The sequence below is a fragment of the Lampetra fluviatilis genome, chromosome 20, assembly GCF_964198595.1.
Source record: "Lampetra fluviatilis chromosome 20, kcLamFluv1.1, whole genome shotgun sequence".
NCBI lineage: Eukaryota > Metazoa > Chordata > Hyperoartia > Petromyzontiformes > Petromyzontidae > Lampetra > Lampetra fluviatilis.
In genome coordinates this window covers 2,264,310-2,288,936 of record NC_136294.1, presented here as the reverse complement: position 1 = coordinate 2,288,936, position 24,627 = coordinate 2,264,310, and the positions used below count along the sequence as shown (strand labels likewise).

Sequence of the window (24,627 nt, the reverse complement as noted above, 5' to 3'; positions counted from 1 at the left end):
AGAGGCATTTTTTTTCCTTTAGCTTTTTTTTTGCTTGCAAGAGTTTGGTTGCCATGTGATGCGCAAGGAGGAAAAAGCAACATCAGGCAAACGGCTGCTTCGGCAACCACTCCCGCGTTACGGCAGAACAGCAAAATATTAACGACACTGCAAAAAAAACGGCGAGCGCTTTAGAGATAACCCCCCCACCTCCCCCGCAAAAATGAAAAAACCCATTAAGCGCACATCTTAAATACCACCAGCCCAAAGTGAACAAACCCCCCGCACCCCCCCCCATCATCATAAGGAGAAAAGTGACCAACATTTGTAGAAAGCTGCATCTCTTGTTACACAATGCGCACCCAAGGCGAGCCTTAGTGTTGAGAACACAAGGTCAACGACAAACTGCAGTCTGTTCCATTAACCTCCAGGGCTATCGTAATTCACATGTGCAATAAATATCTCCAGACAGAGTTCAGTCATGTTATTAAACAAAAAACATCATGACAAAAAAACTGAAAATCACACACAAACAGAACAATGCACCAGGTCATTACACCTTCACGTGTAACGTAACCTTTCCAACACAATTTTGGCACTTTCCTCCTTATATCAGCAGCATCATTTTTTTTACTTTTTTCAGTTTTGTATTTTTTTTGCTTTTTCTTGGGTTTTTTGGCAATTATTTCTACACCAGGTTACACACGAATCGGCGAGTGCATGCAAAGTTGGGCGCGACTACCGTAAAGGCTACGTCGAAGTCAGGACGATGCGAGTGCGCGCGTGAGCGCACTGCGAGATCCTGCACGGTTTCCGAGCTGTGGTGGCAGTACCTCGGGAGCTACATTTAGTCAGAATGCCTCTCTTTAAATGCACAAGCCGGGTTAAAATGAGAAGCTCGGTTGGCAACTTCAACAAAATCGAGGGGGGAGGGGGGGCACCACCTTCATTTGCCCTCAAAGAAGGGACAAGATTGGGATATTATTCCAAAATACAAAGCATATTTTACCAAGTTTTTTGTTGTTGTTTCGTCATCAGTTACAGAGTGCGCAGAGCACCTTTTTTGTTCGTACCAGTATTCCAAAATGCCGCTTTCTAACGAGCAGCACGCACCAGTAAAAAAAACCCACCGAAGTATTCCATCAATTTGCCACGAGGGGGACAAGTCAGGGAATGTCTGATGGGGCGCCGCTCGCTATTTCTCGTCGTAGTCCATGATTCCCCGCTGCTGAAGAATCCTGACATTCAGGGCGTGCTGCTGGTGCTGCCCACCCCCACCAAGGTTCCTGGTGGTCCCGCGAGCGTGCGATGCGGACGCTGGCGCCGCCATGGAACTGGGCGGCTCACGAGGCGCGCCGGCCGCCGACGAAGCGTCCGCGCTCGCGTCGTCCTCCCGGTTGTCATCGCCGCCGCCGCCGCCTCCTCGACTGCGTAGCAGCTCCCGCGTGTGTTGTCCCAGGAAGCTGCGGGACGCAGGGTATGGGTTGCTCGCGGCTACCCCCATCAGGCCAGCGGACGGCGGATCTGCTGGAGTAGTGGAGCAGCCACACGCACGCAAATATTAAACAAATAAATTCATGCGCATGTGTGGATTCGTCTTGGTATATATTTGTGCAGTCTTTGGTAACTGGGCTGAGAACATCAATTCGTTACACCCTAGAACACCGTTTCATAACATTTGGCACGAAACCAATATTCGAACCAAAGATGTGCCAGTTCAGTACTCCCTCTTCTATTGGCACATCCAGAGTGTTTTTATAATGGCTACATACAATGGCTTCACAAGATATGAGAATCTTGTTTTGGGGCCAAGTAGGACCTGGGGCAGGGATAATGGCACATTGTCAGTTGGTGCGCTGCAAGGCTACAGTGTAACCACATCATCTACATGTATCTTGACTTGTTCATTGCATGTGACGTCAGCAGCACGCTCGCCTTCTGAAGCTGAAAAAAAACCACCTGGAGCCTCCAGACTTGGCACGGCCTCGGCGTGGTTTGGTTGCACAATGGAACAAGAGGTATCTGAGCAACATAGCCACGTCCGCTACAAGCTGTCGCTGGTGTCGGTGCGCCATGGTCCAGTCAACGCATGGCACCTGGGTCCGTCCCGTAAACTCCTGTCAGCGAGCCATCCGACACTTCACGTGGCCTCTAAGTGTACCTGGCCTGGCCCAGGCGCCGCTTAGTGACGTCACCGCCACTTAGTGGCGAATGGCGGGTGTTGTTGTTCGTTGTTGTCGTCATACCGCTAACGAGGGGCACACGGGCGTCGATGGGTGCGCCGGGCAGCAGGCTGGCCGGTCGTTCGGGTCCAGCGGCGTCGGGCAGCGGGGTCGCCGAGTCGGCGTCTGCCGCGTTGCCTGCGAGCGCCCTCTCCTTCCTGCACAGCAAACCGAGGCTTTACGATGACGACGAAGCATACACGCCATCGCAAACAAAATGCACGGGGAGCAAAAAATAATAATACAAGACAGACATCACGAGAAAACAAAACACAATGACCCAGAGAAGTTCCGTTAGAGCCCTGTTATAATAGCCATAGCAGCTTCAGTTCGCTACGGTATACCACAACTCAATTATTGCTTGTTTTGTTGCCGTCAGCTTCATGTTTTGGGGCCTTTGGAGCTGTGCTCAGGTGTTCATGCGTATGCATGTACGCGAGACTCACGGGCGGTCTTTGAAACCAGCGGGCGATTCCAGCACCTCCAGGCAGCTGTAGAGCTCCAGCATGTGGCTCTCCAGCGCCTGGTTGATCCTCTTCTGCGCCTTGTACTTGCTCTCCATCGCCTGCTGCTGGCTCCTGCGAGAAGAAAGCAGCACCGCGTGCTGAGGAACCCTCCACGCTCGCAGAGACGGGCAGTGTCTCAATGTGAGTTGTATTTAAATATGAAATGTAATTACGTTTGCAACTACTGTAATTCATCGGTGCCGAATGGATTGCGGCATAATGAGAGATGGTGGAAGCTTGGCTGAAGCATTCCTCCAGCAGTGGATTGATCATGGCAGATGATGATATTTACATGTTTGTGTATGGTTATTGTGGTCGAGACCATCAAGCCACTTCATAACCAAGTATTTTTTACATGCAACCGTCCGGGATTTGAACCCAGGTTCAGTCGCACCAGCTCAATGCCCCCACTTCCGAGCCACCCGGGTCACCACCTCACCTGCCCTGGTTTTTGACGTTCTCGAGGAAGCGTTTCTGCTCCAGGAGGAGGATGTCCTTAGCCATGATGCTGTTCTCCAGGTCATTGATGCGCCGACTCGCCGCGTCCACACGCTGCGCCTGCTGCCGCATGCACTGGCGCGCCTTCTCCAGCTCGCGGCGGTGCGACAGCAAGCACATCTCCCCCTCCTGAGCAACGCCGACGGCAGGAGGGTGGTGGTGGTGGTAGGGAGTGGTAGTGTAGCGGTTAGTGCGCTGCGTTACGAACCCGGCGACCCGGGGTAGATTCCCGCTCACGGTCAACACCGGTAACGATCATCTGAACCCATCCTGGGCCTCCCCTATGTCGACTCAGCCTCAAATGAGTACCTCGTGCTGTGTGTAAACATCTCCGCTGGGGCAACAAAGTTGGCCAAGCGTGGTACTGGCCACCCTCCTCCTCGTGTGCCGTGCCGGCCTTTATAGGTGCTCCCTAACAGCACTTTCCCCAACAGTCTGTTCAGGCTTGATGGGGGATCTTTGTCTTTGGTAGTAGAAAACCAACCTGTGTATGGATAGTTCAATGTCCATGTACCATTTTATTCAGGGACTGTGTAATTTTTGTGTGGTGTGGGACTATTTTGTTGTTTTTGCTACATTGCCCAAGCTTGATAAATCGGACTAATACAATTAATTAAATCACACTATTTCTATTTAGTCATTTGCTTACTTTTTAAAATCTATTTTGCACTCACATTGTGTGTTTGTATTGTTTGTTGTTGCAACTTGCCGACCCGCCCATACTGGACGTCTGAAAAATATCTTCATAGCCCATCGGATTCCCCCTGCAGTCTAAATAAAGATTCCGATTCTTAAATTAAACAACATGCGCTTGTAAACATGTTTGTTCAATTTACATGCTAAACATCCCCAAGCTGGACTCGAGTAACAGCTGTAATTATTCAGGACAAGCTGGAAAGGCAACTTGAAAGAAATAAAACCACCAAATTAAGGACAGGAATGGATTCTGTGACGTTTTCCAACGCAGATTCTGGAGGGGCCCCTCTAGAGCCTCCCGTTAGTTGAGACCCTTCCGCCAAGCAACGTCCCGAGCAAGCAATTGTTAGGCTCGCCTTTACCGCGACCTCATTGATTACGACGATTATTACGTACAGAGTGCGCGCTCACCTTGTCTGCGTAGTGGTTGATGTTGTGCAGCTCCTCGCGGTACAGTTCGTTGAGCTCGCCGAGCACAAGCAGCTGCCGGTTGAGCATGTCCGCTTGCTGGCTCAGAGTCTCGCTAGACTGCAGCTGCGAGAGCAACACCCGCACGGTCACGCACGCAAGCACGCAGGGCAGGACGTGCGGTCACATAGAGGAGGAAGATGCCGGGCTCAAAACAGACGGCTCCTTGTTAAAGCATGAGACTTAAAAAAAAAAAATTGGAGTGTCATTACGGCACTCAAAGCCACGACAACGGGTTTTGATACGTCAATGCACAATGTACGACGGTGTGCTCGATCGATTATTCCTGCTTGTTAACGAAGCTGCTTTACTCTCATCAGACAGCCTAGGACTCATTGCAGGTAAGTAGAGGGCTGTTTGAAAAAAATGTCGGTGGCTTTCATCCCAAAAAGTTATGCGCCAATTAATCTACTTCTTGGTGAAAATGCCACGTTCTTATGACGGAGGTTCAAGTTAATCCATAGGACAACCACTGCCGACTGCCCACAGTGGTACCTCGCTTAATCATCTTGCGACCTTTTGACTGCGAGCCATGCGCTCAACCACCGTGCCCCAATACAGTCCGGACACGTCTGATAAGACGCAAAATGTGCCCGACACGATATGAAACAGAACCTGCTGCTGTCCACACCCACCTTCTCCTGCAGACGCTGGAGCTCGTGGAACGTGTCGTACACCTTGCAGTTGGCTTTTTGCAGTTCCACTTTGAGTCGAACCACATCCCTGTAAGTCTCGTCCAACTTGCACTGCCAAACACGCACCAAACACGACATTCTTTTTAGTTTCTCCCATCGGATCAGGAAACACTTAAGAGAACGGCCAACATAAGTAGATATCACAGAGCTGCCTCTCGGATATGGGATCCCGTCAAACAAGCTCTGGTTTCATAAATATGTCGTTAAACCGTCCACTACCCGACAAAGCCAATTATGGAAAAATATTGGTCACGAAAGCCTGTGTGTTAAGCCAAGCACTGGTCTAGACAGTAGGGGTAGCAATTTCCCACCAGAATCAGTCAAAAAAAATAATCTCAGGACCTGCAATTTAGCCAAATTAAGTATTGGTTTTGTGCAGTAACTGCGGACTGGGATAAGCCCATAAACTCACCGCACTTCAGAAGGATGAATCAATGAGTGAAGCTTAAGGGGCACAGTAACCACGGTAGAAGCAATAGGAGAGTGATAATGAGGCAACTGACCGTCGGTGAGCAAGCGACTCTAAAAACGACGAGAAACTCTGGACAGAAAAGTGCATGCAATCAATCGACCATCGCCTACCTGCAGTTCACGGTTGCTGGCAGACAGACTGTCACGGTCGGACTGCAGGGAGCGCAGCTGCACCTGATAGAAACCCATGTTCTGCTCCTTCTCCATGCGTTGCTGCTGGCTCCGCTGCTGCTCTTCTGTCAGGCTGCGACGCAGCACCAAGATCTCCTCGTCCTGCAGGCGCAGCTGGTCCCTCTGCAGGATGCGGTGCCACACGGAAGGGGCGGGGAGAGAAGGAATTTATGTACTTATGCATATTTGTTTTTAGTGACTTGCTGACCTTTTCTATAATTCGCATTCCTGCAGTTCTTGTTGTACCTTGCTGACCCTGCCTCTACTGGACATGTGTGACAAAAAGAGCTGAGCTTCATCGCAGGAGGAGGAATCCGATGAGCTGTCTAAATAAAGTCCGATTCTGAGCGCAACGCAACGGCGGCCAAGTGGCGAGACGGCATTGGTAAAGCAGAGGCGACAGAGACAATAAACAAAAAAAACACGCAGATGCATGGTTTTGTAACGCTATTAAACATTTAGTAAGTGACGACGATAATTTTAGCGCTTCAGCCAGGTACGCGCAGGAAGCAGTACTGTACGTGTCGGCCACCACAAGAGAGCAGAGCTCGGATAGCGGTCCTTGTAGCACTGTTTTTTTTCCAAGTTTTTAGGGAACCGTTCCACGAATTGAGCAAGTTTTGTTCAAGGTAAGACCTGAATAGCAATACAACTTTACGCTAACATCGTGTGCAAAATTAATCCTCTTCACGAGAGGTATCGTGAACAGAAGTATTGTGAAGACGCCTCTCATGGATGGGACAGAAAAAGCTAATGCATCGTGTATGTGTGTTGAATTTCTTTCGCACCGTACGTAGCCAACCGTGCTAATCGGAGGTGCGGGGAAGCATAACAAACTGAAATCCAAAAATCGGTTGTAAAGAAATGAGTTCATGTGGTTTTCACACCTGATGATTGATTGCTTGTGTTGCAATTGAGACGTCGTGAAAATTTGATTGTTGAATTTTTATTATTTTATTATTTCCCTTCTATGTGACTTTACCGAAAGAACCAAGAATATGAGTTCATGTATGTATAATCACTTTCAACTTTCGTTGGAAAATCGGGAAGAAAAAAAATAAAGAAGACTTCTTCCTGTGCGTCTTCACGCGCCGCCACTCTCACCATGGCGGCGTTCTGCTCCTGCAGCGCGGTGGCGGTGATGACCTTGCGAAGCAGGCGACGGTTGCGCAGGGCGTGCTGCTCACGCTTGTGCCGCTCGTAGAGCAGCTGCGCATGCAGCAGGTGCAGGCGGCTGTGCAGAAGGTGCATCTCCTCTGGGGGAACGGAGCCTGCGCGAGTCACATCGGCAACGGTCTCAAGTTAGTCTTTTGTTTTTTTTGCGTGCCATACTTTGCCATTTTTTTGTTGTTGTTCGTGTCAGGAAATGCACCCTCAAAAGAAAAAATACAAATATTATCTTGCAGCAGACACCTAGGCAGCGTGTCTTCAGGCTGTCCAACACAAGTTCGAAGCTTGCTGAATGAGAAGAGCTACTCTCAATGGCTTTCCGGTGTGCTACCATAGTCATCACCATCAGCTATGATAAATCCACAGCTAGATGGTCTTTTCCAAACCTCCTAATGATCCTGAAATGTAAAAAACCATCTGGCACCGAGAAACGAGCAGATTTCATTGCTCCATCTTCCCAGCGGACGTCCTCTTAAATATTCCATTCTCGCCGTAGCACTTCGGTGACATTACCCCCATACATTATTTATTGAAGATGCAACAAATAAACGACCATGTCAGAGTGTGCGTGGCTTCCTCCTCCAGAAGTTGGGAAAATGTAAGCAGTCGTGCGGTAAAGTGAAATCCACCGCTTGCATCGACCAATCATCGCCCGCCACTTTCTTTTGCAAAAAGGTACAAATGGAATCCGTCTGGCGATCCCAAATGCCCGAGTGAATTTCCAAGCTCAAATTGACAGAACTAAATTAATCCACCGATTTGAAGATGCCGTACAAAACAAGAAGGCTGCCGTGTATTTTAACCCCACCATGTTAGTTGGCGATGTCACTGAAGCACCGCTTGGTATGCCACGAAGAAACTTTTTAACTCTTTTCTCGTCCTCACTTAGCTTCAAACTAGTCTTGGACAGCCCAGCAGAGTACATGGCGAAGGTATGCATCGACGAGAACTAATCGTCAGTTTGGGTTGTCTTTCGTTTCCACCACCGCCTACACAACTCTTATGCGAGTCTAAACTCGGGTGATTAATATTCAAAAAGGCGTTACACGTATTATGTACTTGGCCATTTTTTTGTTGGCGCCACGATGCATTTGCTAACATGTAGCTTTTCATTGAAATATATTCATCACGCCGCACCTCCAAAGTGTGTCCAGTCTGCCGCTTGGCTGGGGAGAGACAGCCTACACAGGAGCCAGTAACAACACGAAATAAAAAAAATTAGAAAAAAGAAAATATCCGGAGTGTAAAAACGTCATTTATCCATTACAATGTGTGGCTAATTCAATGTACAGCAGTGTTTTGTGCAACATAAGGGAGTGAACTGGAGTACCTAAAGAAAACGACAACAATGCAAGTGGTTAACATTTAAAAGATCAACCCAGACAAGTTCACAATACACATTTCCTATTATCGATATCTCTTCGCCACCTCGCAGCCTAGTAATGAGTTTGGGAGTTTCACAAATCTGCACGCGATCCACCACCGACCACTGCCTTCCGAGCTCTAGGACCACAGGGCGTGCTCGCGACCATGCCTGGCATTTAGCGGCGCTCGGGGCCAGCGCCGGAGCCCTCACCGGCTGAGCTCCTTGGCGTGAACGTCGCCACCCCTCTGCATGAGCACATCGATGACGTCGAGTGGCGACGGCGCCACTCCGCAGGGGGAGCCGCTGTGGTGGGAGCCGTCCAAGCCGCGCAACTCGGCCGACTTGCGGTCGACAAACGCACCCACCGCCGCCCGCGGGAAGGCGAGCGCGAACAGGTGCTCGTACGGGTAGCATGTTGCCGACACGGCCGCCGCTCGGCCACAGGCCGAGGCTGGGGTGAGCGCAAAAGAGGAGGAGGTGGTTGACCTGTCCTGTGTCTTGTTACTGGAAAAAAGGAAATATTACAAATTCACCTTTCAGCTGTTGCTTACCAAGATTTAGGAAATGGTATTCAAGCGTTCCGACTGCCTGTGCATTTTTTTAATGCGTAATAAAATTTCACGCAAACTTAGATAATAAAAAAAAATATACCGATAAGCAACGATTTACCTCCCACCTACGCAATTTGAAAAAGGCTAGAGTCCAAAATCACTGTCTGCTCTCACATGGCGTCATTATGCAGTCCCACCTTCGATTCGCTACAGCTTTCTTCAGCTAATATCTTGAAGTGCTCCTCAATGAGAAAAATCCTAACTTAACAAAGCCTCCAGTTTGAGCGAGCACCCGCTATAAACTGACGTTGCACTGGCGTAGCGTGCATAAACTTGGAGTCAACTTTCATCCCGAGCTTTCATTCACCACTTTTTTGCCATCGGCTCTTGCTGAAACCATCATCCACATCAGCCTCACATTCTGACTTGACAACTCCCCCTTCGACCTATCCAAATCCCCCACCTACAAACTCCAGATTATCCAAAATCCTGATACGAGAGACTCTACGTACTACAAGCACATGAATGTATGTAGAACTTATTTCGCACCATACGTAGCCAACTGTGCTAATCGGAGGTGCATCATCTCTCAAGCGTCGTCGGATTTCTATAACCGAGAGCCAATAGAGCAAGGCAACATCGAGCGCGGCTCAGCGGGCTTCACCTCGTGCTACGAGACGTCTCCGAGAGGCCCTGTGACTTCGAGCTGTTGTTGGCGGACGAGGCGGCCACGGTCTGGTGCACCGCCTGCGTCACGGCCGCCTCCCCGCCGTGGGTGCCCGGCGCGGCTTGCGTGCCCGGCGCGGCTTGCGTGCCGGGCGGCGCCGCATCGGCGCTGAAGAAGGGCGAGTCGAAGCCGCCCCGGTGGTCGGCCGGCGCTGGACACATCTCGTTGATCTCCGACACCTCGTCGTTCACCGCCACTGCCACACGGCGAGGGGGGAAAGCGGTGCGATTCCGTGAAGAGAGGCACTCGAACCAGGCGTTCTCAAAGAAAACATCCTACGGCGTGGAAAATATATGGCACTACCAATATGCGTTGCATGCACACGTAGAGGACTTTGTCAATCCCACAGATCGTAGGAGTTTTTATTTAATTTTACTTCAGCACGCTAATAATGATGATAGCAGCACTAGAATGTGAGGGATGGCGCAGGCATGGGGAGGCCTTCATCCAGCAGTGGATAAAAAACTGGTGATGATGAATTGCTGTTTGTAGGGAAGGTATAGAGTAACAGATAAGGGAGTAACGACATACCAGTTAAATGACTCAGCATTCTAGTTTGTAATATGATTGACTCAGCCACAATATTCGTCAGCAGTATTTACACAAGGTGTACACGTAGAGCGCTTTTCATCATCCACTGCTGAAGGAGGCCTCCCCGCGTCATGCAGTTCATGGACATTCATTGACCATACTTCACTTGCAATGATCAGTCTGGGTTAATGAAAGTGTGATGGCAGCACAGATGTGACAGCAAAGAAGCACAGTACAACATTTTATCTTGTGTGCACTACCCTCTGCTGCCCACCATGTAGCCCCACAGTCGAAAACAACCAGCCACACATACGGCGGTCACCCAATCCAAGCTCAACAACTTCTACGCTTCAACGCCTACGGTTCCCGCCTTCACAAACCCGCACTGACCAGGGTGGTGCAGTGCAGTCAAATAACATTGACGACCCGCAAGGCATGCGGAGGCATGCGGAGGCATGCGGAGGCATGCTGAGGTTAGGGGAGGCATACGCTGGGGGCGGGGATAGGAGCGGGGCACCCACCATCTTCGCCGTCCTTCTCCGAAGGAGCGCAGGAGGCCAGGTTCTCGATGACCAACTGCAGCTCTTTCAGGGACACCTTGCCAGGGCTGCCCACGGCACTCTCCCCTCCTCCTTCGCTCTCCGCTGCTCTCGCGCAGGCACAAACACGGCGACACGCATGGTCAGGCTGCTAGATGCAGGTGCTGGCGGAAAACAAATGCCATTGGCGGGCGTGGCAGCACACACACGGCTGTGATCCGGCGCTTTGACGCTTTGGCGGATAGCCAGATTGTGATCACAAATCTGGCCGTCCGCCTGATGATGCTACTTGTAATTACTGGCGAAACGTCGTACTCGGATAGTAAATGTTGTGGATTCTCTCCAACACACCGGTGTGCTGAACTCGTAACGAATTGGCCTGTTTTGTTTACGTGTCAAACCTTACTATAATTGGCTGTCGGGTGGTGATGGGTTTAACGACATTTATATTTACGCGATCTAACCCTAAAAAAACTATGGATGATAATGGTCACGAAAATCTACGTGTTAAACATTCTAATGCAGAATTCTCACCGCTTGAGACTCAATCATAATAATGCTACGACATTTGACATTGGTCCATTGCTTTTCAAATGCCATGTGAAAGAATAAGACGGTCAGTAATTAACCCACCTGGACTGTTGGGATTAAACAGCAGTATTCTAACCACTGCGAGACATAACAGAGTTCCAAAATGACACTTAAGACACAATTCCCAAAAGCCAAATATCACTGTCACCTCCGATTAGCACGGTTGGTTATGTACGGCGAGAAAGAAGTTCAGCATACCTTGCTTTCCCACTTCAACAGCACTGCTCTTGGCAGCGTGGCGCTCAGCCGCAGAGTTGTTCAGAGATCTGTCTGCAGGGCCGGCACGAGAAGGGAAACAGACTCAGCGTGGAGGATGCGAGATGTAGTTCAGAGGCAGCTGTGCCGTAAAAAACAAGTTTGTTGCCGCAAACACTCTAGAAAAATTCACGAAAATATTTTTTTCTTTTACCAGGTAAGGCCCACTGAGCTATTTAGCTCTGTTTCAGATGTGACCTGGCCACAAATGATAGCTCAACGAAGTGGCGGCTTATCATGTGGATATTTAATCGCAGACAAATACTCTTGAGTGCACGTTTATAAATGTGGAGGGATAAACCGGAGGACTCGGAGAAAAATCCATGCCACCAGTGGCGAACATGCAAAATCCAAATAAACTCACAGTGGAGGCTTACCAATGGAGGGGGCAGTAACCTTGCCTGCACTGCCTGTGTCACTGACGCCAGGCCTGGGCTTTTCTTGTCGAGCCTCCTGAGCAAACAAGAGTGAATCAACATTAGTGTAAAACAACACGCGACAATAATCGCACACACACAGGCAGCATAAGAGATGCTGCAGAGAACTATTGTGCACCCCAACGGTTGGTGGGACAGGTGGGTAAGGGAGCCATGTGATTTGTTTCACAATTTGTTTTATTTCAGTGGCACATTATTTGCAGAAATATTGAAAAACGGGCTTCAGCATGGCCATCACTAAAATAATTTTAAAAAATTGCATTTTGTTCTAACATTATTCCTGGAAACTGCATCTCACAACCGAAGAGAGAGTGGCAGCTAAAGGATGATTCATACCCAAGGATGGTGCACAACGTACAGATGCACTAATGAAAACAGCTCGTGTGCAGAAGCTATACAGCTCATTGCAATGCGAGACCGAGAGATTACAGCTAAACTATTTTTATTTAACTAGCTAAGCCCACTGAGCTATAGAGCTGTTTCAGATGCGCCCTGGCCACAAATGACAGCCGAGCGAATTGGCTTATTAACGTAGAAATCTATAGCAGTCAAATACTCAAAACACATATGTACATTCTAAAGATGGCAACGGGTTGGAAGGGGCCTTCATCCAGTAGTGGATGGAACACGTTGCATGGAAGTGAGGGGACCCCTGCTGCAGTGTGCTCTCACCGCGCAGGAGCCGGTGCTGTCAAGAGAGATGTGAACGTACTCGTCCGAGGGGGTCGGTCCAGGGGACGTGGTTGGGGTCGCTAAGGGGGTCCCCGAAATGGCTGGGAATAGAGAAGTTAATGCATTAGACAACTAAAAAAAAATGAACAGCTTTCATCTTGAAGATCCCGAGCTAGAGCGTGCATTCTCCACCTATCTGACAAGCCTGAAGGACTTTTGTTTAACGGGCATTTCACAAGTTGATTGAAATGAATTCTTATGCTCAAGATACACATGTCCAGTCATGCATGTGAGAATTTATTATTTGAGGCGTTCGCATTGTATATCATGAGTCACGTGACATCTGCAGCGACTGCCAATGCTACATTAAACCACGGACGCAGCTCGTAATTGAAATTGAGAAGCAGAGGCAATTTCCCTCGCGCTCTCTCGTGCAGTCCGTACCGTGCTGCGACGAGCTGCCGTGGGCGACGTCGCTCTGGTTGTGCACGGGTGACATGCCGCGCGACGACGGCGGCGTGCTCATCCCGCACACGTTGGCGGGGCTCCAACCCACCTCGCTGCACTCCGCCGTGGTGCGCAGGATCCCCTTCTGTGCCCCCCACACAAACAACAGGGGCGGCGTTTCGTGTCACTATCGGAGGTCACTGGGAGGGAGCTAAAGGAGGAATTTAACTCGATAGAGCAGCGTCCTTCATTGCAAGGCCCGCGGGCCACTGGTGGCCGCTAGTGCGGCTGCTGATGGGCAGCCCCTGACAATACACAACATGTGAAAACACCCTCCATTATCATGGTGCTGTCAAATGTGGCAGCCCTCACACCGATGTCTTTTGTGAGGTCATCGGGGAACGGTATCTCAACCAGACTCTTGGCCCCCCCGCCTTCCCCCCCCCACCCCCCTTCTTCACCAACCCGCAGTAACCAGCGCGGTGAAGCATCGTCAAACGTGCATCATGTGGCCGTGTCGCTGGCACCACGACGCCAATCATGACCGAAGGCATAGTCGCAGGCCAACGGGATCGAGGTCACCCAAGGCACGGCAACACGATGTGAAAAAGCGGACCAGTGGGAACCATGTCCAGCTGAAGCGACGGAGATAAGGCAGAGACGTGGCTAGAGAAAGCACACTGCCAATGGGTTAACCCGTCAATCTACCAGCTAATGGAGGGGAGCTACTGAATTAATGTTGCATGAATGTTCATTGGTCACCTGGTGGCCCTTGATATCGCCTTCTTCCATCGAGAGCCGGCGCACCCTCATGGGCGTGGAGGAATGAGACATCCGCGACGATGTAGGTGTCGTGGAAATGGAGCCAGAGAGAGACGCTCCTGTGAGGGAGGAAGGTAACATGAAGACCCTCAGACTTGTGACGATTCATTTATTGAAATCGATGCTTGCGCCAGTCACTTTGGCCGCTACTTATCGGCTTCCGTCACACTCTACGGAAGGCCAATCAGTTACGAATGATGGAAGGCCTACATGATAATGTATACCATAAGACTTAAAACTAATTTGAAATAAAGGCTTACTCTGCTCTACGAGTGAAAACAAATCAATCTCTGGGCAATAATTTTGGGGGGTGCAATTAGAATATCTTGCCTTTTGGATTTTTATAACGAAATGTGGGTGAAGTGGCAGCATAGTTGTTGGCGCATTTCCCCATGAACCCGAGTTCGATTACCGACCACGACTAACGTTAGCGGCGGCCCTTGGCATCTCCCCACGCCACTCCATCATTCCAATAACCAGCATGGTGAAGTATGGTCAAACAATGCCCACCAGTAGGAGTGGGAAAGGCTTTCCTACCCAGCAGTGGATAGACTATGGGGGCTATAAATTACTTTGACGTTGCCTTTGCACAAGTAATCCGCAAACAGCGCCGTACCCGACTGGAAGGAGACGTCGGGTGTCGCCTGGGACAGGCAGTGCAGAGGCAGCTGATCAGGGACGGGGCAGAAACCCTCCTCACTCGACGCCTCCTTTGAATCGAGCGACACTTTGGCGCACTCGATGACCACGTCCTGAGTCTCATACTTCTTCCACCTCGGAGAGAAAGCGGATTTAAATGCACGTCAAGGGTTTTGTCGTTGGTGATGATCGTGACAATGACGAGTCGTCGTTCTATCTTCGAGAAGGAGTGATCACCGTGCGTGTCACAAGTTCAAATTATCGTCATTAATTAAGACAATTTACAGTCTTCTAGAACTTGGAAAAATCGCAGGTGTGTCCGATTTAAATCATCAAACACCATTTTCATCATTTTTCCTTGTTCTTGAGGTCTCCATTCAACAGGAGACTTGCATTCCACTTTTTAAACTTTCTTTCAATAGATGGACACCAGCCTAACCTTGCAGGCTTTCTACAATGCGGCGAAATGTGGACCAATGCTTGGCGCAACGACTCTTCGTCAGTTTAAATACGTAGGAGCCATACGTGACCAATATCATCCATAACAGGTTTTTGGATTAGATCCCGTAAATATAAATGTGGCATAAACCCGCCATCACCCGACACAGCCAATTAGTAAGGTTGGTCACGTAAACAAAACATGCCAATTCGTTACTAGTACAGTACACCGGTGTGTTGGAGAGTAAACCCACAACATTTACAATTCGAGCAGGACATTTCACCAGCAATTACAACTAGCATCAGCAGGCGGACAGCCAGAGTTGGAGAAATCCTCCGGCTCTTCTTGGCCTACGCGTTTCTGATGATCGCGAGTTTCAAAAGATCGTGTATGCGTACCCGACAAACCAACTCCCAATGGACAGCAGCACTGTGAACGAAGGTGCGATGACGGCAGGGATAAACTCACTTGCTGGTATCCATCTCGTACTCCTTGGTCCCCGTGACAAGTTCTGGATGTACCCGCACGCGTTCCACCATGGGCTGAGAAAACAGTGCAGAACATGACAACATGGTTTATTGAGGTTGACTCAACCCCATTATCCCCCCCCACCACCCAAGCCCCCTGCCCCAGCCGTCATAGGAATGTGGAATTTCCACCACTGTTTCAGGGGCTGTAAATGGGAGAGGCGCATTGCCTTGACGCTCATTTCAGCAGTAAATCACTTTGACTTGAGTTTATAAACCATGTCTGCACTGGAGCCAACCCGCCCCTGAATTAGCCCGGTATTGAAGACAGTGCACATTACAACGCATGAGACATCCATGAAAGGCTGGACAGGTGCCGTGTGTGGGCGCGTGCGAGGGTAGCGGTAGTGTAGCGGTTAGTGGACTGCGCTACGAACCCAGCACCAGGGTTTAATTCCCGCTAATGGCCAACACCGGTGAGACGATTACCCGAGTCGGTCCTGAGCCTCTCCTAGGTCGACTCAGCCTCAAATGAGTACCTGGTGCAGTGTGTAAACAACGCCATTGGGGAGACAAAGGCGGCCGGGCGTGGTGCTGGCCACCCACCCCCTCGTGTCCCGTGCCGGCCTTCATAGATGCTCGCTAACAGCACTTGCCCCAACAGTATGTTAAGGCTATACGGGGCATCTTTGTCTTTGTGCTTGGTAGAGCACTCACCAGGATGACCTCCGTGAAGAGGGTGCTGTTCTCCCGCATGCTGTAGTGCGCACGCAGGTACGACAGGAAGTTGCATGGGTACATGCCGTAGAGGCGGTGGAACAGGGCGTACACGCCAGCATGCAGGTGCACCACGCACACCTCCGGGACGTGGCCTGGTGGTGGTGGCAGCAACACAGGCAGGATTTATTACGCAACTCATAATCATGTATCACGCGTGTCATGTATTATATAAATCTGTGTCAAATTAGCACCACCCCACCCCCGCCCCCCCATATCATAAGGACAGGGTCCTTGCCTGTAAGAGCAGCAGCTTCCCAAAATGGATTCAAGCAAAAAAGACTGCTGATGAGGCACCGAATGTCGAAATCAGTTCAGTTCGCTTGTCTTGAAACAATGCTCCCGCCTGGAATGCTCTTCCTTCCGATTATAGGAAGCCACTTGAGCCATCCACTTTTAAATCAAGATTGAAAACTCATTACTTGATAATTGCTTTTTGGCTTTAGTTTGTTGTCCTTCCCGAGCACTTCCAGTTACCATGGTTGGCTACATCAAGTTCAACATATATATACAATACAATACAATATAAAAAATGGACGCATAGTCGGTTGGTCAATTGGCACCACCTGACACCTGATGCACAAATGGAAAACTAAAAACTCCAGTGTGCGACCGAGGTTGTCCAAAACAGACCGTATAACATAACGATGCAATGCTCGATCCACAAATATGAAGGAGACCTCACAGCGATACAAGTCCGTTGTTCCCAACGCGGTAATCTGGCTCGACCACAAAAATGTGAGATTGTAGTTGTCGATCTGCATCTACATCAGCCGTACAACAAGACGACCCCGCCTGGAACCTTGTGGTACCAGCTGGGCACAGGGGGCAGGCACACACCGGCATTTTTGAGCCCCCACGAGGCGAGGCGGCTGAAGATGTCGAAGATCTCGTGCACGTGCTGCTTGACGGCCTGCGGGATCATGGGAAGCAGCGTGGCGAGCACCAGCACCCCCGTGGTCAGCACCACCTCGTTGGAATCCGTCTGCGGTGAAAACGTCGTGGGTCGGCGTAAAACGAGAGGCCGCCTTGCGCAGCTCGGTTGCTCTTAACAATAATAATCAGGTAGGTTTCGAACTTGCGCAATTACTAGAGCAGTGTTCTTCACTGCATGGCACGCGGGCAACTGGCAGATCCTGGGTGGCCTTTAGCACAGCTTTTGACGTGCAGTCCCCGACAATACACAAATGTAAAAACACCCCATTCGTGCTGCTCTCAAAACCCAATGGTTAAAAATGTGTTATTGGCAAAAGTGGCCCCCACCTCTGAAAATTAGTAAAGAACACTGTTATAGAGCAAGTCTACCACCAAGGTGCCATGGTTTGCGGACATTGTCCACAGTAGTTTAGCGGAAGGGGACGATGTTGCTTACATGTAATTCCAATTGGGCAATTTGCAGGCAATTTTCAACATTTGGCAAAATATTCACTGTCGCTGGCACTCAATGCTTCACCAGACTGGTCAGTGCAGGCTGGTGGGGGGGGGTGGGAAAGTGATGTTTGAGCATGTACAGCACAATGATGAATTTTGCCGCACCGATGAGATTGGGTGCATTCATGATGCGTAGCCTGATAAAAACACGAACATACTTCACATGTACGTCTCAGAGGTGGTTTATCGTGGCTATGCCGATATTGATTCTGGCTTTCAGAGTTTGGCAAACCATTCTATGCAATGAATCGTAAAGGTTTTGGCGCTGTGTTCGCTCGAAGATGCAGCGACTGCGAATGTCAACATACCCATTGATGTTAAACTCTAAACACGAAACAATAATAGCTGTGGGCCGTTGATGTCACATGCCATAGACTGTTTGGCGATAGTGGCAACTTATTAATAGAGGTGATTGTCACGTGACATTACAGTGCAGCTTAATAATAATTCTCAGCCCTTTGTCAATCCACCTCTGAATGCAGGACTCCCCACGGCATCCTACATCGATCGTAGGGGTTGTTTTGACTGTACATCACCATGCTGGTCAGTGGGTTGGTGAAGGGTTGGAGTCTAGGACCAGTTCATATAGAACGTGCCACTGATGTTAACCATGACCGGGAATCAAACTCGGGAGGCCGGGTTGGCATTGCAGTGCTCTATCCACTGCGCCACCGACTCCTACTTAGATACACTTACTTAAAAACACAAAAAATCGAAGCAAGTAAATTAATGAACTTTCACAGACAGAACAATATATCTAGCTTAACTACACAGCATTACAGTTTGTGTTGAACTATTGCTGCTACAATTATGCACTCCCAGAAGGGGCTTTGTGATTCATGGGATGTTGTAATAAGTGCTTTTAATTTTTACATGGAGAGACAGATGTTGTGGAGGTATATTGTCTGCTCATCTTATGTTGTTACAGACCAATAGATCAGCCACTGTACAACACACTGCAATCCCCTCCATCGGAGCACAATGCCAGTGTTCCGATGGCCTTATTATTTCCTTCTGTAGGCACGTGCTTGCCTTCAGGCACTTGAGCAGCGACGCAAACACGGGAGCCCTGTAGATCTTGTGGATCCAGGACGGCTGCCTCCGCACGACATGACCTAGCAAGTTGAGGCTGGGAAGCCGAGTGGCTGCCCGGGCCATGCACTCGTTCAGTTTGTCCAGGAGATGCTAAAACACAGGGATGACAAACACTGCATGTGGCTTTTGGACGGCCGGGTGGCGGCGCAGTGGGTAACACTCGTGCCTCGCAACAAGGAGGAACCTGGGTTCGATTCAGGGGGGTGGGGGGAAGATCGCTTTTTGCAAACCAACCTTGTCATGCGGCTCGCGGACAGAACAGAGGATCTGCAGGGCCTGGTCCGAATTGTGGCTCATGTAGTAATCCACCAGGCTGTTCATCAGCCACGGCCCACGCTCTGCAAAAAAAATCCGACGGCAAACACTTTCACACTCACATTCCACTGCGCAACAGCATAGCAAGTAAGCACATTTCCCAAAGATGGTTCTATTACACTGCCCCTAAAACAAGTAACCCGGAATGCGCCCCAATCTCGTTTAATCTCGGAAGCTGGAAAGCGCTTTGATGGGTGACCACGATGTAGTCTGCTGCAGGGCTGCATTGTCATCAGGGGCGGGACAAGAAAATGTACCACTCCAATAACCTATGCTCTCCACTTTAATTACTCAGCACTGACCAGCAGTGAAGTATGAGCACATAAAAAATTGGATCTGCACTTAAATTGCATATATTCCCGAACCAATGAAACTAGACAGTTGACTCGTGCAACAAACACTTTTCCTTGATGGGAGAGAGCAGGTACCTATGTAGTTTCTTTCGCACCATACATAGCCAACCGAGCTAATCGGAGGTGCGGGCGGGAAAGTTCTGCCTTTTAAACGACCGGTTGCACGGCTCCGAATGGGTTCTGTCTCATGAAAGGATAGCACAATCGGGATGAAATGTAGGATTTTTTTTTTAATCATCGAAGGCGGCGGTGAATCGCTACCTCCCGACTATGGATCAAAGTGGCCTCCGTGTTAAAAACCTCTGCACGCCAGCAGCACGACGCGCACCGCTCACCGACGTTGAGGTTTTCGACGAGCAGGCTGCGCACGTCCTCCGCTACCTGCAGCTCCGAGGACTCGAGCAGGCTCAGCAGCTCGGTGGCGTTCACCTGCTGTGTCGTCATGATGCCGTCCAGGGTCCAGCGCTTCAGCCCCACCCGGGTCAAATAATCCTCCCACGCCGCGATCACCTCCTCCGAGGGCACCCGTTCCTCGCTGCCGGTGACAACAATATCTCTTTTTCCACCGTACAACCAAGCTGTACCGGGGCCGTGCCACGTTGGCATGATGTGGCTACGGCGGCACCCTGGGTTGTTTTCCCCATTGCAGAAACTGAGCCGTGCCACGCAATAAAACGCGCGATGTCGGCAGCACGTGTGCAGTGTATCGACCGATGTAACGCACAACAAAAATGAATAAATCCTGCCCCCGGTCCTGCTTGGCACCGAGCCAGATTCTGGTTTGGGGAATAGCCAGTAGAAAGCCATTGGTGTAAGGGCCCTGCACTGGCTCCACTCGGGATAGGCCACTGCAAGAAGTACAAGGGTGCAGGAGGTTGGGGTAAGCAGGGGGGGGGGGTTGCAGTGGCAAGAAGCGCTCTACGACCTTGCCTTTCGGACGACCTTGCCATTAGGAACTTGACCATGTACAGTTGTTTGTAAGATTGCTTTTTTTGTCCGTGTTTTTTGTTGTTGCTGTAACCAGGTTTATATTGTGTAACCAGGTCCCCTATCGAAAATGAGTATTTATTTCCCAATGGGTTTTACCCATGGAAAAAATAACCCAAACCAAATAAACAAAATGACGCGTTACTCCTGGTTATGTGCGATACAATGGAGACCGTAAGAGCCGCTCACAAAACATAGCAACAACGAGTGGTGACATCGATGGCACTGGCCACCAAAAAATCTTGACTTCACTTGCCTTGCTATCGACGGCTATGGAAAATTAGTGTATGTATGCACCCCGTGCCATCCGTTCCACCATAAATATGTCTTGTGATGCAATTGTGAACGGACGCTATATACATTTAATTGTATTGCCTTTCCTACACGGGTGACCTTAAAAAACACCCGTCTTACTGGAGGAAAGAAGCGTTATTTACCAAGCGCGACTGCCAAATGAGCAGCAGTAAAGTCGGCGCGGTCATTCGTAGCTGCACGAGAAGACAGTAAGTCCACGGGGCTCCTCATTTAAATACCAGGCTGAACTGGGTGATAACATCAGTGCTCAAAAACCAGGCCGAGTTTTTGAACAAAAATTACATCCAATTGCAAGAAGCCGGACTTTGCCCTTAAAATAAAACGGCAAGTGAGAATCGCGCGCTCGCACATATTAACCCAAATGCATACTTCAAAATAAAACGTGATATTCAAGTGCAAATAAACAGAACATGACGGACACAGCAATAAAAACAATGAAGACTTCGTTGGAGTGGTGTACGACCACAATAAAATAGACTTCCTCGGACTGCCTCGTTCTAAAAAATAAATGTGCTCAATTTCTGTACAGATGAGATGCGGTCACATTTTAGAGGCTATATAGATCCAAATTGTATTCTAAAAATAATATCAAAAGCATACCACGTGCATCATTAACATTGCCTCGCAAATTTTTGTATAGATGTTTCAGGTACTGACCCTTCCTCACAGTTGAGAATGGGCAGAGAATGACTTACATTTGGAAGTGCATTTCAAAGATAGAGCATTGGTGGACTGTTATCCGACGATATACGTTCAACATGTAAGGCAGAGTTACTGACAATGTGGGGAGTTGTCATTCACGGGCACCAACGCAAATACCACCGCAAATTTTTTTGGTGTTAATGACGGTCAGCGCTGTCGATTTGAACATCACAAGACACAAAAGAATGTGGAATCGCCCCCACTAAAGGAACTCAAAAGCCACCCCCGGCACCACTGAAAAAACTAGTCCTCCCCCCACCAACACCACAACAGACTTCTCAAAAGAGAATAGTATGGTGGTGCACAAGCAACTGCACTCAGATTGTAAATGTTGTGGATTTTCTCTCCAACACACCAGTGTGCTGTACTAGTTGGCATGTTTGGTTTACGTGACAAACATTACTAATTGGCTGTGTCAAATGGTGGTGGGTTTAACGGCACATTTAAATTTACGCGATTTAACCCCAACAAAAACCTGTATTATGGATATTGGTCACGAAACCCTACGTGTTAAGCTGACAAGCAACAACATTAATACTTTTAAACAAATGAAGCACCGGTGTGCAAGGACCATCACTGGATGCAACGAAATGTAATTACATTTTTTGGCAGCGAGGCAAAGAAAACGTCTATTTTACGTATTACCTACAATCCACCAACTTATGCTGATAATACTCGACAAGGGACCCCTCTCCCCATACGGTGTCTGCCATGTTGGGTTGTTTGACCATCCCACACGTACTTGTGGTGAACATGCAAACAAAAACATGCACTGATAGTATATGCATGGTCTTTGAAACTGATTGGTCTACACCAGAGACAGCCTTATTGAGGGCCTAGTCTCACTTTCAGGGCATTTATAGTTCGGGGTGAGCAGCTACACATTTTTTGTTTGCATGCTCACCACAAGTGCGTGCGTTTAACACCTGTTTTATTGCCAGAAAGGGTCAAACCTATTCTTATTTTTTCATACCCTGATACTGGCAAAAAAGGTCCCATGGTATACCTCACCATGATGGTCGATGTGGGTTTGCGAAGGGTGTGGGGGCACCCAGGACCGGTTTAGATAATCACTCAAGTGATGTTAGCCGCGGAAGAGAATGGAACTCGGATCTCCAGTGGCAGCACAGCAACTCTGGCCACCACTCGCAAAACTCAACAAGACTGCACAAATGTTGTTCAATGTTTCTGTACCGCACGGATTGAATAGATTAATCGCGTTTGTTAAAGGCTCATGCTTAACACCAAGCAAGCGGCACGCATATATAAAACAATTGTTGCTGATGTGTCAAAAGCCAAAAGCAGTCGACTGCTTGCCTGCATGAACGAATGCTGCTCAAAAATGCTGTTGCTTTAAACTTACTAATTTATAGGCCAAAATGTGACAGCATATTATTTTGGCTGCAAATTAGACCCTTGCATGTTCACTTATTTTACACCTTGGCTAGAACCCAAAACACAGACCTTAATGCATTCGGTGAAGTAAATCAATCAGATTTCTGGGATTTAAATATGGACCGATCTCATTTTTTCTGGCAACAAAACAGGTGTTAAGATGTTAAAACACTAAACTGAAACCTTTTACACGGAACCGTGTGTGCATTCACCGTGGTCAGAATGATGTTTAATGTCCGAATTGCAATTTGTAGCGTCTATAAATTTGGCGTGAAGCGGTGGTTAACAATGTCGCTAAAAACCCATCTACACGAGTTCGATTCCATGCCACGGCTTACACCAGTGACGAGGGCTACTCGAGTGGGTCCTTCCTCTGCTCAGTCTTCACCAACCTGCACTAACCACCACCGTGAAGTATGATGAAACAACTCCCATGCGTGACACAAGGCGTGGATAGGCATTCATCCGGCAGTAAACAAAAGGGCTGCACGTGCATTGCAAATTCTGCAACAAAAAAACACCTTGGGGCACAAAACCTCTACCTACCCTTACTAAAATACAAAACAATTGGTATGGTGTTACAGCCTTGCCTACAAACCACAAGTCGTCATCATCATCTAATATATATCCACTGCCGGATGGCTCCTCAAGCCACCGCTCGCTCTCACATGCGATGTTAACGATCTACCAAACCATCCACGTCAAGGCACAAATGCATCACAAAACACATTTGGCAAATCAACAAATACTTAAAGAAAAAAAAAACACACTTTACTAACTACGGCTAACAATAAACTACAAATAAGACGTTGAGAAAAATCGTTCCCTCTCCCCTCTTCCTCCTCCCCCGTGTCCGCCGCGGCTTAGACGCTTCTCCTGGCACAGCCGTTCCCAACATCAGCGAGCCGTGGTCAATCCACTGCTCGATGAAACCCTCAAGAAGACGACGTCATCTAAACTTGGTTTGAAGAAGACGACGACGTCATCTCTCACGAGCCTGCTGCGATGTAGCGATCTCCCAACCAAGCCACCCATAACAGGGCACAAGTGCATCGCTTACGAATGTAGACTCGGTAAAAAAAAATAAGACTTTCAAACAAAGCACACACATACCGAATTAACACATTTGACTTGTAAATACTGTTAATCTGCATCGTTCTCTCCCCCCGTGGTGTCTCTGGTCGCATCTGCTGCACCGCTGCCATCACAATCAACGCTCGGTCCACTGCTGAACGAAGCCTTCCCCAGTAAGAGACGTTCTAACAAAATAGAACATTTCTATCAAACAAAATAGAACATTTCTATCAAACAAAATCTCCGCTCTCTCGCCGCGTTCCCTGCGGCCTGGCCAATTCTGCACAGCCGACTCGACTAGAAGCCACACAGGCGAGAGAGACCGCGCCGCCGTTACCTCAACGCGGACATCTCGACCGCACTCGCCGACTGTCCTAATCGACTCGATGCACCCTCGAACCCGACTGCTATCCGACGCCGCGGCCCGGAACGTCGGGCAAAGAGCAGGAGGATGAACCGAGGCAAAGGAAGCCGCGGCGCGCTGTGGCGTTACCTGCACTCCGGGACGCGGCCATTTTCATAGGCAGCTCACCGCACGGATCCCTGCGCCGGTCACTGAGGGGCAAAAGTGACGTATTTTGACATCGCGAGCAGCGGAAACTTGCTCCGTCGCATGTGCTGTAACGTCCCAAGCTGAGCCAAGTTGAGAAAAGGCACCGAGACGCGATGCACTTTGAGAGAAAGTTGCAGAAAAACAAGAAACTAGTTTTCTGCCGCGGCGCGACACGCGCGAAAGGTGGTGCGTGAAGTGGCTCCCGCATGACTTAGTTGTCCGTGGCGCTGCCTGATCGCACGAGCGCCGTTAGGACCCCCGCAAGGACCCC

General features: G+C 49.2%; 1 protein-coding gene across 3 annotated transcripts; it reads right to left on the bottom strand.

Annotated features, from left to right (window-relative positions):
* Positions 1-276: 276 nt before the first annotated feature.
* TSC1 (TSC complex subunit 1) lies at positions 277-24,422 on the bottom strand. Of its 3 annotated transcripts, none has more exons than XM_078865347.1 (25): positions 24,297-24,422; positions 19,666-19,865; positions 18,897-19,000; positions 18,600-18,752; positions 16,977-17,121; positions 16,077-16,231; positions 15,361-15,434; positions 14,431-14,588; positions 13,755-13,873; positions 12,990-13,137; positions 12,546-12,646; positions 11,814-11,889; positions 11,380-11,451; positions 10,573-10,695; positions 9,458-9,716; positions 8,453-8,746; positions 8,014-8,057; positions 6,811-6,977; positions 5,647-5,829; positions 5,005-5,115; positions 4,313-4,435; positions 3,147-3,334; positions 2,648-2,779; positions 2,226-2,359; positions 277-1,506 (listed from the first exon to the last, which is right to left on the bottom strand). In XM_078865347.1, the coding sequence occupies exons 2-25, from the start codon at positions 19,772-19,774 to the stop codon at positions 1,175-1,177; spliced, it is 3,504 nt and encodes a 1,167-aa protein (XP_078721473.1). In that variant the 5' UTR covers positions 19,775-19,865; positions 24,297-24,422; the 3' UTR covers positions 277-1,174. The 3 variants fall into 3 exon arrangements, with proteins under 3 accessions (XP_078721473.1, XP_078721474.1, XP_078721475.1); XM_078865348.1 differs by having other exon boundaries at positions 277-1,503; XM_078865349.1 differs by having other exon boundaries at positions 277-1,442.
* Positions 24,423-24,627: the final 205 nt, after the last annotated feature.

What these genes read in the sequence shown, in the direction of transcription:
- TSC1 (XM_078865347.1), bottom strand. Translation starts at nt 19,774, where the DNA reads ATGACGACACAGCAGGTGAACGCCACCGAGCTGCTGAGCCTGCTCGAG. An exon ending in GCGATATCAAGGGCCACCAG is followed by an intron (nt 13,138 to 13,754) that starts GTGACCAATGAA and finishes TGGGGGGCACAG; the next exon opens with AAGGGGATCCTGCGCACCAC. An exon ending in TCAACCACTACGCAGACAAG is followed by an intron (nt 3,335 to 4,312) that starts GTGAGCGCGCAC and finishes GGCGTTGCTCAG; the next exon opens with GAGGGGGAGATGTGCTTGCT.